Source organism: Chinchilla lanigera, unplaced genomic scaffold, assembly GCF_000276665.1.
Source record: "Chinchilla lanigera isolate Chin_1 unplaced genomic scaffold, ChiLan1.0 scaffold00001, whole genome shotgun sequence".
NCBI classification, from domain to species: domain Eukaryota; kingdom Metazoa; phylum Chordata; class Mammalia; order Rodentia; family Chinchillidae; genus Chinchilla; species Chinchilla lanigera.
Window position 1 is genome coordinate 43,805,592 of NW_004955402.1, and position 14,595 is coordinate 43,820,186.

At 44.7% G+C, this 14,595-nt stretch overlaps 1 protein-coding gene across 2 annotated transcripts in view; it reads right to left on the reverse strand.

Annotated features, from left to right (window-relative positions):
* The window catches only part of Ccbe1 (collagen and calcium binding EGF domains 1), a 267,922-nt gene extending 253,782 nt beyond the window's left edge, over positions 1 to 14,140 (reverse strand). For both annotated transcript variants that reach the window (XM_013511096.1, XM_005373004.2), the window contains exons 1-2: positions 13,982 to 14,140; positions 13,459 to 13,539 (exon numbers count right to left, since the gene is read on the reverse strand). In XM_013511096.1, the coding sequence (XP_013366550.1) occupies positions 13,459 to 13,539; positions 13,982 to 14,115 (215 nt within the window). In that variant the 5' untranslated portion in view covers positions 14,116 to 14,140. The remainder of the gene's footprint in view (positions 1 to 13,458; positions 13,540 to 13,981) is intronic.
* Between the last annotated feature and the right edge of the window lie 455 nt (positions 14,141 to 14,595).

Here is a 14,595-nt window from a genome sequence, read left to right on the forward strand (position 1 = left end):
GAGATTCCTCAGAAAACTAGGTCTAGAAGTCCCATTCAACCCAGCTATTCCCCTTCTGGGTATTTTTCCAGAAGATGTGGAAACATCATATCACAGCGATATATGTGCACCCATGTTCAAAGCAGCACAATTTGTAATTGCTAAATTGTGGAAGCAATTCAAATGTCCATCTACTGAGGATTGGATAAAAAAATAGTGGTACTTTTATACAATAGAATATTACTCAGCTATAAAGAAAGATAAGCTCAAAGCTTTTACAGGCTAATGGTCACAACTAGAGATCATACTCATAAGTGAAATAAATTAAACCTGCATACGTAAGCATAATATTGTCTCACTAGTGTAAGACCTGAAAGAGTGAATAAAAACTAGGAGGTATGATAGACATTGTGAAACGAAAGGAAAATGCTCAAAAGTAAAGGGCAACAGGGGTGTGGGAAAAGAGAAGCAAAAGAAGGGGACATTATGTAAGTATGTATTTACAGGATAGCTAACATAGTTGTACTACTGTCTTCTATTGCTATAGAAAGGAACAGTTAATGATTACTTGTTTGATTAAACTTGTATGTCTCTATTTGTTTTCCTGAGAAACCACTTTGAAGATATCAGCGAGTAGTACAACCACCATGGTTAATTTCCTACAACTTTGTCTGTACTTCTGTTTTGTTTGTATTGTTCTTATGCTATTTTGTAAATAGATGTCTGTTAATATGTTTTCCCTCTTTTATTTTTTAAAATTAAAAAAAAAGAAAAACAAACCCTTCTACATTGTTGGTGGAAGTGTAAACTAGTACAACCACTATGTAAATTAGCATGGAGCATCCTTAAAAAAACTAAAACTAGAAATTCTATTTGAACCAGCTATTCTCCTAGGTATCTTCCCAACAGTTAAATGATATCGTGTGTTACATATATGTGGCATGTTTATAGCAGCATACCTCATAACAGCTAAATCTTGGAAGTAGCATATATATCCATCAATGGATGAATGAAGAAAGAAAATGTGGTATTTATACGCGATGGAGTACCAGTCTGCCATACAGGATAAATTTGAGTCATGTAGGAGAATGGATACACCTTAAAACCACTGTTAAGTGAAATAAATCAGACACAAGTTTAAATATCCTATACTATAACTTCTCTTATGAGAACCTCAGACAACAGGGAACAGAGAGAGAAAGAGATCTTTTGTAAATGTGAAGGGGTTCTAGATATGGAGGAATAGGAGAAGGGAGGAAAATACTATGTACACTATGAATGTAATCATTATGTACTGCAAACATGTACTAACAAAAATATTTTAGAAGAGTGGTCTATCCTCCTCGGCCCATCTCCAGTCACTGCACGGCTTCCCTGACTACCCTCAAACTGACCCAGCACAAACTAGAGACACCAGGAGAGAAAAGGCAGGATCCAACACTAAGGGGTGAGAGACACTAGCAAGTTGATAATACACCAATGCAGATTTCAGCCATAAGTCTCCACTAGGGACCTGGACCTGAAACAACTATTAAGAGACATGAAAGTGACCCGGGTTTACCGGCAACAGATATCAGAAATGTAGGCCATTTTCCCAGCTACTGACAAAGAGCTAGGCTGCTTGCCTCATTATGCCTTCTCCAAAGCAGTGGCTTTGCTGGTATTGGAGCCATAAGAGAAGCTTTAAAAATTCCCAGGGCCCTCCCATTCACCTCCAGAATTTCTGATGTGACTGGTCTGGCATGTAGCCAGAAAAACCTGGGAGTTTTAAGAGCTTCTTAGGTAATTCCAAAGTTCAGTCAAGGCTCAGAATCACAGCTATCACCTTGAAAACAAAGTAAAGGGCTGAGAGAAAGATCTGGAATGATGCTGTGATGCTTGCAACAGTGTTCCTTAAAATTTCACTTGCAAAGGAAACGCCCAGGGATTTTGACTCCATGGGTCCAGGTGGAGTCACTCTAAATGGTTAGAATATAGTCTCCAACATCTGGCCAAAGAAATGCAAATTAAAATCACCCTGGAGAAATGTTCCACAGAAATGAAAGTTATAAACAACATTGCAATACTGTCTCCTTCATTAAATGGCACCAATGTTTGGTGGGGTTTTCTTGCAGGTAAGGGAGTTTTAAGTCTATGTCTTGGTTCTTTTCTCTCATTGCTGAGACAAAATACCCAATCCCCAAAATTAATAAAGGAAAGATTTATTTAGCTCACAGTTTGTGGAGGTTTCAGTGCATAATCAGCTAGCTCCAAGCTGGCTCATGGCAGAGGGCAACAGTTTACAATGGCAGAAAACAGCAAAAGCAAGAGCAAAAAAACAGAGCAAGCTTCTTTCCCTCCCTTCTATTGTATGCAGGCTACCTGCCCCAGGGCAGATGTAGCACCCACACCCATAATCCCAGCATTAGACCCTGAATCAATCATAAACTCTAGAAGCCCGCCCCATGACGGCATGAGGCTTTGGGGGGACATCTAGATACAAACCATAACAATCTACTTTTGATAACTTGTCTAACTTGTTTCCATCAATGGAATTGACATCTTTTCCAGCAGTCCTTTCTTTTACAAAACATCTTTTATCCTGCAGTTGGCGGGAAAGTGAAGTAATCACAATTTGCAGGCCTTTAGGAAGGGACCAATGGCTACAAAGAACTCAGGCACTGGGGTGAGGCTGCCTCAGGTGGAACCCTGGCACCACCATTCACCGGCCTGGACCTTGACATGTACCAGGCCACTTAGAGTGAGAACTTGCTAGAGACAAGCTAGGACAGTTTCTGACAGAGCAAGTCTGCATAACCAGACCAATCTAAAAGAGGCTCACCCATGAGTAACAAAGGCAATGTTTTGATATTTATTTCTGCTCAAAGAAATAAACTCAAAATAGGTTACTCCAAGCTTTGTGCTTTTTTTCTTGAAGTCTATTTTTGTATTCAAAACTCTTCTTCCTTTTCCCTCTCCTCCTCCTCCTCTTCCACTGAGTGCTAGCCACAGAATGTTGCCAGGTTAGATGACCACTACATAAGTGTGGATCTACTGTATGTCCACCCACCTATTCTATGTCTACCCAACTGGGCCAGAACAACCAAGAGCCCCAGAAAACTGACATAAGGAAATTAACATCAAACCACATTTTTCACAGCAGTTTTAGTTTCAGTCAAACTTTCTCATAGATAAAGAGTTCATAGCATATCCTAAATCCTTCTAATCTTGGGATTCTGTTAAAACTAAATGCCAATGCTTAATTTTGTGGTGCTGGGAAGTGAACCCAGGATCTCATCAGGCTAATCACATGCTCTGCCACAGGGCTACATGTACCCCAGAACCCCCTCATGTATTCTATTCTGCCACAAGCTTGCCTCAGAGTGGGACTCTTGCATACAACCCGCAGCAGCTGGCCAAAGAGGTTCTGTGCTCTTGGGGAATTTCTAGGAAGGCAACCTCTGCTCTGTCTGGCCATTTTTCACCACAGTACTTGTGAGCCACTTCTCTGTAGGAAATTCCAAAGTGAAATATGGATGTGTTACTCAGAGTGATTCCAAATGAAAGCAGAGAGGTAACAGTTGTTGAAAAAGTCACAGCATGGTCTCTGCATTCACTCTTAGACAGTCTCTCGCCACCGAAGATATAGTGCCAGACACATGCTGAGGATTATGAAATTCACGTTTGCAAATTTATCAATCTTTACAAGTTTAGTCTGCCTTTATCTTAACCTCTGTTACGGGTCTAACTTACAGTGGGCATGTCAGGTCAGAAGCCCCACAAGACTTTAGTAGGAACATCTTTATTTCACATAGCTTCATCTCCATAGGGTCCCGTCTACCCATGACCTAGTTTTGTGCTCATGTTTTTCCTTTGCTCTACTCCACAGCCTTCCTTTACCTTCCTAATAAATCAAAGGAATTCCAACAACTTCCTTTCACCTTCAGCAAAATACCTCAGGTTTCTCCTCTCTTCAAAATGTTTCTTCAATTCCTTTAATTGTCTACTACTTTCCCCTCACACCTGCTGTCTGAAGTCACCACTATTTAAGGAGTCTCCACAAAGTTTAAGGAATAATTTGCATTGTTAAAAGGGAATCACATTTTAAGTTCAAAATTTACTGATGTGCTACACAAAGCAATTGTGAAGTGGAGCATACCTGTAATCCCAGCACTCAGGAGGTCGAGGCAGGAAAATCATTGCAAATTCAAGGCCAGCCTAGATTACACAATGAATTCAAGGCCAGCCTGAACTACATAAAAAAATTGTCAAGTGGAATAGTTTTAAGCAATATATGAAATGTAAAATTACAACTACGATTTGAAATGTATTCATTGAAAGTGGCTGTTTTTTTAAACATATTCCTCTAAATATACACCTCTATCATTAGATTTTTGAATATACAAAGTTGACTATACAAATTCAAAGCATGTTGAAGTACATGGAGAAGGGGCTTTCAAAGTCATGTTATCATCAATGTGCAAGTCAATAAGAAAGGCCAGCAGAAAGCCCACGGAAGCAGCTCAAGGACTGCCCCACTGCCACAGGAAGGTTTGTTACAGAAATGTAGAAGGCAGCAGTGCATTAGTGTTTCATAGTCAACTTCTTAAACACTGAGAAGCTACACTCATGGAACATACCATTTAGGAGTGAGGACTCAAAAGAATTTCTAGTTCACCAAAAGTCAGGATCAACTCCTGGAAACCAGGAAACTAAGTCACAAATTACATTTGGCCAGCAAAGTCAAATGCAACAGAACATGACAATATATAGTTAAGTGACCTAACAAAGAAGCTGTCTAAATGACTACCCCCAAATTACCTCCTTAAAGACTCATACATCTGGATGAGTTATCCTATAGGTGTAAAACACCACTCCTAATTTTTGTATGAAGATGGCACTTTAAGAATAGAAAACTTTCTATAAAAGGCCACGACTGAGTTACTTTTGTCCCTTTGCTGAGACAAAACACCCCAACACCCAAAGTTAAAGGGGGAAAGGTTTATTTAGCTAACAGTTTGTAGAGGTTTTAGTCTATAACTGGCTGGCTCCAAGGCAGGGTGGCATGACAGAAGGGCATCACAGCGGATACTGTTTGTGGCATGCACAAGGTAGCAAAAGCGACAAGGGGCTTTAACAGCGTCTTTCTGCCTCTTTCATCTTATCCAGGCTACTTAGGGCAGATAGCACTCACACCCTTAATCCTAGTGCCCTTGAGCCTAGCACTGCACCTTGAATCAATCCCAGCATCACACACTCTAGATCCAGCCACCTCTGAAGAAGCCCCATCTATGACTGCAGGAGGCTTTGGGAGGACATCTAGACCCAAGTCATAACAGGCCAGACAGTAAATGTCTGAGGTTTGGGGGGCCAAATAAATATTCTGTTGTATATTTTCTTTTTAGACAACCCTTTAAAACCAAAAACTATTCTTAGATTACCAGTGGTATAAAAAACAGGCCAATCCCTGTTCTATACCGAACTCCCAAACCCATATTCTGCACAGCACGCTGAGTTTTGTCTCCTTGCCCCTTCTCTCTACCTATGGCCTCCTGTGGAGCAGCCACACTTTCTGACAGCGGACCCTTCTATTCCCAGGGGATTAATGGACCATCACTCCAGGTGGGGCAAATGGAAAAACTGCAGTCGTGGCCAACAGGAAGAGTAAGAACAGGTGGAAAGGCTGTGAACTGATGTGGTCCAGGTTTCTGAAATCATAAAGGGCACAGTAAGATCACTAGCTCATATTCCACCACAACAAACACGAAGGCCATATCTACGTCCATCCAAGCACTCACAGCCGTTCTTAATGCACAGATTGCCCCTTGAAACCAAAAAGCTGGTGCAACACTTTGCCCGGTGGAGATTAAATATGTAGGCATCAATAACCACCAACGTGCCTCAGGAAGGAAAAAAATTTCCAAAAGGCTCAGGTAGGTTCATTACAACAGATCCATGATGCATTATTAAGGGAAATCTAGCAATATCAGAGCAGTGTGCCTTCTTATAACACTGCTTAAAGTCAGTGTGAGAAACTGTGGCGGAAGTGAACTGGACGGGGGGTATCTGGCCCTGGGTGGGACAATCTTGATGCTGCCATCCACCTCAGAGGTCACATGGGAGGGAATCAGCCCTCTGTTTGTAATTCTTTCACATTCTAGTAACTCTTAGAAACAAGAAACTTGTGGCACATGCTAAGTTCTTATTAGTGTTTCTTCAGGAAAAAAATTGCCACCGTCTCTGGGTGCTTGTGTCCCTGTTTGGAGCTGTAAGGTTTCTTCTGTTGAAAAGATACAGCTGGGCTACAGGAAATTTCAGTATCTTAGCTCCTAAAATATGACAATCAGATGGATGCCAAAAATAGCTATCTTTAAGATGTCCCAAAAGAAATCTTTAGTTCAAAATTCCTTCACAGAAAGATAAACTTAATTAAAACCCATAACTTCCATGAGAACAGAAGTTTGTTTTGAGCTGGGGGGGTGCTCTTTGCCCACTTTATTCACAGATGTAGTAAAGGGCACAGAATTATGCTTGGTGCATGGTAATAACCAAATAGTAACCAACTGAAAAGAAAAGAAATTATAATTTTATAGTTGTCAACACTATAAAATTAGGAAATGGCTTCATGAAAAGAGACCTAGCCTGGCAGATGGGAAGTTACAGATGTCGTAGCTATTTACTTTTTCATACCAAAATAAAAGCAATAAACTAGAAGAAGGAAATCTTTGTCCTCTAAGACATTCAAGCAAAGCCCCAATGCAGGGGGACCCTCTAACTCACAAAAGCAACTTGGGTCCTGCTGAGCAGGAAGACAGATCTGGGGAAGCCGAGCTGCGCTGAAGTGGAAACAGATTGAAATGCAACACTTCTCCTGAGAAAACAGAATATCCAGAATAAAGACTGAGTGCATTTGGTTTTTCCGGGAGTGCCTGCCCCAGCTTCTTTTAGAAAAGATGAACTGAAGTTAACCATACATAGGAAGTCAGGCAGCAACAATTTCACCAACAATAAGAGTAGCAACTGAATCCAGTCTCCAAGGACACACTAGTGAAAGCGCAGCCTTTTGTGGCCAGTTCAGTTGTTAGCTGCCGATCACCCTGTATTGTTCCTCTGAGAAGGTGGGAAAAGTGATACAGAACCTTGCCTTGGACCACTCTCCACCTTCCTCTCCCTTCCACCACCTGTTCTGGTGGGAGGGAGGGGATTCCCCCAAAACTGCCATCCTCCCCTTCAAAGCCAGTCTCTATGGCACAACCAACATGTGGGCAGGAACCCACACATCCTTTTCAGGTGGTATTTAAAATAGCAAGTTCACAGAGGCGGCCAGGGCTGCCAGAAGGCAGCACCAGTAACATATCAGCAATTAAGCTAAGACGGTCTCGTTGGGAGCCAATGAAAACAACTGCACCACCTCACAGAGGGATGGGTAAGCTCTGGTTTCCAAAAGAACATGCCTCTCTCCACTTGTAAAGGGTGCACACGGGACAGAATAGAAATCCTAAAAGGGAGGCCTGACAGATTTAAGTCAAATCTCAGCTTTTTTCCTTATAACATTAACCTATTTGTTCCTTTAGTCACTCAACAAGCTAAGTGTGGAGCCACCACTCAATCCAGGCATGAAGCTAGCCTCTAATGGTATGACTGTGAATGAGGCGACAGACGGCCCTTTCCCTTAGAGGGGTGACAGAGCAATGCCAGAGCCAGTCCACCGTGGAAGAGAAGACTGCCTTCACCACGCCTATGATTCAGGCCTTGCTACCAAACCATCCGCTGTCTTCTATAGCTTCTGTGCCTTGTCCTCTTTAATGGTTGGGCATGGATGGCTGGGAATACACATGCCATCCGCGAGAGGAATCAGGGGCTCTCAATGAGCCAGTAGATATTCACAAGGCTGACCTCATGCCTGTCCTGCACTGTGCTGGGAGCTCTGCTGGCCACAGGATGGGCGGCAACAGAGGGTTGAGAAACTAGACTGGGCTGGGAGTCTGACTTCTTGTTTCTGCCGAGAACCATTCATGACGCTGGGCAGGGGGCACACCTCTTAGGTCCTCTGTGAATCGCTGCAACTTTAAATTCTAACCAGTTTGCCCTCCACCTGCTCTCCAGTCATGGGTAAGGTGCTCTGGGTAGTCAAAGAGCAGGTAGGAAACAAAGCCCTGTGTGATTTCCCCAGGGCTCTCGATTTCTGGGCTTACTCTGCACTTGGAAAAGTGTCTAGAAACAAGCGATGCTGACCGTTACAGAAATGGCTGTGGTCTAGATATGTTCTCTCAAAAATGCCTACTGTAAAGTTGACAAGACTCACAAAATTTCAACAGGTGTCCACCGAGCACCTACCACAAGGACGCCCCAGCCCACACTTCACAAAACACAGTGGCGGAAGGTGAAAATCATACGACCCTTCCCTGTCTTGAACTGCTCAAAGTTCTCTGTGCACATCAGCTCATTTAATACACACAGCAATCCTATAACTTCAGTGCTAATATAATGCTTAATTTACAAAGGGAAAAGTAGGGCCAGGGATATAGCTCAGCGGCACAGTGCCTGCCTGGCAAGCGCAAGGTCCTTGGTTCAATTCCCGGCACCAAAAAAAAGGTGTGTGTGCATCCGGGGGTGGGGGGGGAGGGGCGCAGGGATAATCCCTGGAGGCTTAAACCATTCAAGGTCACAAAATAAGCAAAAGAGCTGGGGTCAAAGTGGAGCACAGTGGGCCACTGTACGTGTTCTGACATAATCCAAGCCCTCCGTGGGAGCTCAGTGGCCCACGAGAACAGTGCTTCCTATACCTTCCCTCAGATGCATCCTTGCCTGGAGCCTGGTGCTACTCTCATGAAGTGACCACTTGCTCTACAAATTCTAAGTAAATTCTAAACAAACAGATCTGTACTGACTCCCATGCTCCCCATAGGATCTGGCAGCACAGTTGCATTACCTCAAAAAAGAGTAGGAGTTTCTGCCTGTCCATGTCACTTTCCCCATGGCAATGTAAGCCACTCCACGCAAGAGCAATCCCTAGGAAGACACCACTGACCAGACACAAGCACGACTGAGGGGCAGGCAGGCCACAGGTATCACTCGACCTCCACCGAGAGGTCCATGAACCAAAGACAAACATCACAGGCACTTCTGTAAACTGTAGTAACTCATACATCATTAAGAATAACCCTGGAAAACATCTGTTGCCCCAAAAGCTCTCCCTTCCCATTTAACTGTCCCCCATTATTAATATAGTGTGAACAGCATGACTTAGAATTCCACTGTATACCACTGTGTACGGGCTACAATTTCAAAATCTTTGGTCCAAAAATTAACCCTGCAAACTGAGATCAGGAACTCTGTTTTATTCTTTTATATGTGAACATTATCTAGGGTCATTTCACATTCATGAGAGATGCCCAATAAATCCTTAATTAAGGAATCCGAAAAGCTATTAGGATATTTATTGGACACAGCCTCATTCAATAAAGAGTATATTTTACTGGTGCTTTTTACACAAATATGTTCTCCTATTGCAAGAAAGCCTTTAACGCATCATTTTACTGGTATAAAACCCAGTAAAGGAAAAGTAAACACAAACCTTTTGTTCAAACTACATAGTTTGGGAAAGGGAAAACATCAGCTTGTGGGAAAAACTTTGATTGCTCCGGGAGGGTAACAGCATAATGACTTCATATGCTTGGTTTAGCTGTAATGAATAGTTCAGACAATTCACACCCAGGCTCTGATATCTTAACTACTGGTAAGGGTATGTCCTGTATCAGATTATAACACTGAGCAAATACATTCTCTTAAACTCATTAAGTTGTCATGGGCATTCATGCAAGAAGCATTTATTAAACTTTGTGTACTTGGCACAACACACCTTGGGGAAAGAAAGTTTATAGAGATCTTGACCTTGTAATTGAGATAAAATCCTACAAGGAAACAAAGCTATTTATGTACCAATCAGTTCAGCACATAATATAAAGTCAGCTGTCCAAGACAGACCTCAAGGACAATGATAATATCATTTAAAAGCATCACTGTGGATGTGGTGGTGGTACTTTTTCGCTGTGCATGGTCCTGGGGATTGAACCCAGGGTATTTGAACTGGGCTATATCCCACCCTCTTCTTTTTTTTTAGACAAGGTCTCACTAAGTCCCTGTGAACTTGAGATACTCCTATGTCAACTTCCTAGAGTACTGGGATTACAGGCATACACCACCACAACGAGCTGCTAGTGTTTTCTATGAAACTATCTGAAATTTATAGCCATCTGAATTTAGTCTTTTACCGTATGTAGATCTCAGGATCTGGAACATTCACTGGATCTGTAGGCACCTCAGAGATGATGATGGGCCCAAGTTTTGAAGCGTGGGCTTGAGTCTTAGCTGTCTTATGTGCCAGTCTTGAGACCCTGGGCATGTTATTCCTGATTTTTTTATTCCTTCTTCTGTAAGACTGAGATAATACAAATGCCACAGAGTGGCATTAGAAATAACACACAAACAATGGTGCTGAGTACAAGGTAAGTTTCAAATTGTTGTGATTATGTAATAAATATAAACTGTTAAGAGCAGAAAGGTGCTACTTAGGTGAAACCAGGTAAGACAAATGAGGAAGGAGGACTATTAAGAGTCAACCTCTTCTCTAAATCACTTAGTTCTCAGTTCACTGTTTAGTGTCACTGGATCAAATTTATTTCATCTACCACACTCAGTATCAAACCTACTTTCCAGCTGGGCATGGTGGCTCAAGCCTGTAATCCCAGCACTTAGAAGGCTGAGGCAGGAGGATCACCAGAGGTTCGAGGCCAGCCTGGGGTACACAGTGAGATGCTGTCTCGAACAACAAAACAAAAAACTCTATTTTCCGTTTCACTAATGACTTTTTCTTTTTAAAACAAAATCTCTTTTCAACAAGATCAGATTTCTTTCACTCGTGCTAAAAGCTACTCACCAAAACACACCTGGAAAAGAGTAGGATTCTACCTACTTTGTGAACACTGAGCTAAACCCCCGGCCCCTCAGATTAATAGGAGGTAAGCACCAACTTCCCACTCAGCTGCAGAGGCTCCTTACACATGTGGATCTGTCCAAATGGTTCTGCACCGGCCCTGGTTTCTATGGTAGTGCTTCTCAAGTTTCAATGCACGTCTCAGTATGTCTCATTATGATGCATATTCTGATTCAGAAGATGTGGGGAGTACCTTGAGACTCTAAGGAGTGCCCAGATGGCAGAGTGCTGGACCACACTTAAAAGCAGCCCACACTACTGGGCAGGACAATTAAAGGTCACAAACCAAGGACACAGCATTGCACAATTCTTGGTACTTAAAAACAAAATAAAGGCAGCAACTGTCACCTGACTCTGTTTTGAATACATTAGTGAGTTATATAAACAGCATAAACCAATGCTGATTTTCATAAGGAAAATGACTTAAATATAAAATAAAACTAAATTTAACATGCACAGGGACTGCTACCACTTTCTCGAGCTGAAAATATCCTCTCCATCCCCCAAGCTCAGTTTCTTTATGCTTTTTTCTTTGCTAGATCACAGGCTTCCTTTGGGTGATGAAAACACATGCCAAGACGATGCCGGTGTCTCTGGTTGAGATGGACTAAGAGAAATATCACACTGCTTTAAGAAAGCTGGAAAAGTTGGCAGTAACAGTATAACAGATAAAACGAATAATCAAGCACCCAGGGTTTTTGAAAGGCTGACGTGCATTCTGTAACTGTCACTGATTTATGTGAAGTCTGACCTTTAAGGACTGAACAAATGAGCAAACCATCTCAGGGACATTTTCCATGTTACATTCGAGGCTTTATACAGCAGTGATAAGAAAACAATGTGTCCCAAAACACCAAAAAGTACTGTGGGCATATGGGTGGAACACAGGGCTGGAGCCAGACAAACAACCCTGCTGCCCACACCACCATCATTTCACCAGCTGGGTGACCTTGCTCGTGCAGTCAACCATCAAAAGTCTTCCAAACAGACATACTACTTCATCCTCTACTAACTCACATCCGGTCTAGTATTCACCCCTGTGTGCTCTAAGAAGGAGCCACTCTTGAGGCTTACAAGTAACTGCTGATTCTCCTAACGCTGTCGTGGCAAACCTATGGCATGCATGCCGCTGCAGATTGGATCACTGAACGCTCTGAAAGGTTTCCTATCACAGACCCATTGCCAAAGATAGACTTAAAAACATAAGCATGAGATGTAACTGCTGGCACATTTATACCACTAAACTGACCAGCTCTGGAAGCACTTTAATCTGAGCCTTTGAGGACAGATGATACCTTGGTACTGCTTTGAAACTTGCCAACTTTGGGACCCGACTCATTCTGACTTGAAAATTGGTCCCTGTACTCGTTTGTTTGCTACTCCACACGCATGCTAAAGCTTACTGGTGACCTGCTACCCTTTACAGTCAAAACAATTTGGTACTTGTCAAAAGCAATTAATAACAAGTACCAAGTACCATTGTATGTGGAGTATACTTTCCTGCAGCCAAAAACATGACTGATCTACTGGCTAGGACATAATGAATAGTAAATATATTTACTGTTATTCAAATTATTTCCAGTTCATTTCTGGGGTCTGCTATGTTACCTGGTTCTGCAGTAGTGATTCTCAGAGGCAGTCTGGTGTATGTGATCCCTAGTACCTTTAAAAAGCAGGCAGTCAAAAATACGTATGAGCATGTGTCTCCTCCGTAAAAGAGGAGACTGGGAGAGAAGAGGACAATTCAATGATTGAATAAAGCCATTCAATTCTCACACCTCGGAAAAGCTGCAAGCAGGAAAGTATGGCATTCTCCTTTGGGAAGTAAGAACCGCCTGTTCTTAACTCCTGTTGGGGAAGGGAACCACCTGTTGAGCAGTTTAAGACTAGATTCTATATCCCTGTTCAGCCTACGTTTTCACAAGAGCCCAGGCAACTGATGTAAAGGCACCCAGGTGGCTCCATGGACCACATTCTCAGAAAGATCGTTTGTTTTCTCGAAGTTTGAAATCCTGAAGTTTGTTGTTTTCACTCAACACAGCCACGTCATCCACTCACAATCCCCCCACCCTTCTGCTGTGACCGTGCGTGCCTGATACACTGTGTTCCGATGCAAGGTCAAGGGACAGCCACACGCCATGTATTTCTTTGTTGACTTTCTATTTACAAAACAAAACGCAAATGCAAAAACAGCCATTCGACTTGGCTGTGCCCTGCTGTTTACACCCAGTCCAGTCCACTCACCACTGACGTGCAAGGCTTTCCCTCTTGCCTTCCACCACCCAAGTATTCCAGGGAGCGTTAAATGCCGTCAGAACCTCAGGATACTTCCGGTAAGACGCCAACTCGGTTGCCTGGCGTTGCTCGGGTCCGTAACACACCTCTGTTCCCAAAGGAGCACGCATCCCACATTCCAGCATAAGTGCGGCCCTCGCTCGCCGAGCAGCGCGTCCCCAAACCCCGCTTCGCCGCGCTACCTTCCCATCCAGTCTGGGTGCGCTTACCTGAAGCACGTGGTGAGCTCGCCCGAGGGCTTCAGGCACGGGTATTTGGTAGTCTCGATTTTGTTTTCTGAGCAGATTTCTCTACGAAAGAGTCGGAGACGAGAGGCTGAGGATGGTGAGCGGGGGCGGAGCGCAGTGTGGTCTCCGCATCTGCGTCTGGGAGCGCGGGGCAGGCGCTGGTCCCTGTGCGCTTAAGCGGAGCTGACTCGGAGGACAGGACCAGCCAGGGCAGGGTCGCCGCAGAGCGAACCCAGCCCCAGGCGCAAGGCTGAGGCAGCGGGGCGAAGGGCATCACAGCGCCCGGCCCACAGATAGGGGAAGCCCAGGTTAAGAACGAGGAGGCTGTTACCCAAGGGCACAGTTAGAAGTCGCCCGGGACAGCTAAGCAGTAGCCTGAGGATGTGGACGGGAGACAGGGCGCGCGAATCGCTGCGGAGGTGGGCAGTGGGGGAACCGCCCGCACCCCGCCAGCCGGGCGCGCACCGCGCAGAGAGCTCATTCTCCCGGGCGCTGGGACGCGTACCTGTCGGCGTCCTCGGGCTCCTCTCTGTAGGTCCACGAGTGTCCCAGCGCCAGGAGCAACAGCAGCGGACCCAGGCTCCTGCCCAGATGCCCCCTGGCCGTTCCTCCCCGGCTCGAAGGAGGCGGCGGCACCATCAGGGTAGCTCCCGGCTTCTTCCCCGCGCCCGAGCTCGCTCTCCCCGCCCTGAGCTCCGCTTCTCCGCGCGGCCGCCGCTTTCCCTCTCCCCGGAAGGGGACGCCGGAGAGCAGGGGCGCTTGCGCCACCTGCACGCCGCCCAGGGGCTTCGGACGCTTAGCGGCCGGGGTTGGGTGGGTGGAGGATCAGGCTAATGGGAGTCGGGATGCTGACTGCAAACTCGGCAGGGAGACAGGTAAAAGTGTTTTCTGTGGTTCGCGGCCGCAGCGAGGATCCCGGGCCCAGAGACGCTCGCGCTGAATTGACACACTGGCTCGACGGGGCTGCCTTCCCCTCGTCCCTCTTCCTCCTCCGGGAGTGGAGCGCAGGGTGTGGTAAGCAGGCGTTGTTTGCATGTTGCACCAGGGTCGCATGCCTAGGAGAGGGAGGAGCTGATTCTCACCGGGGGAAGGGGAGGGGAGGAGAGGGGCGAATACGCG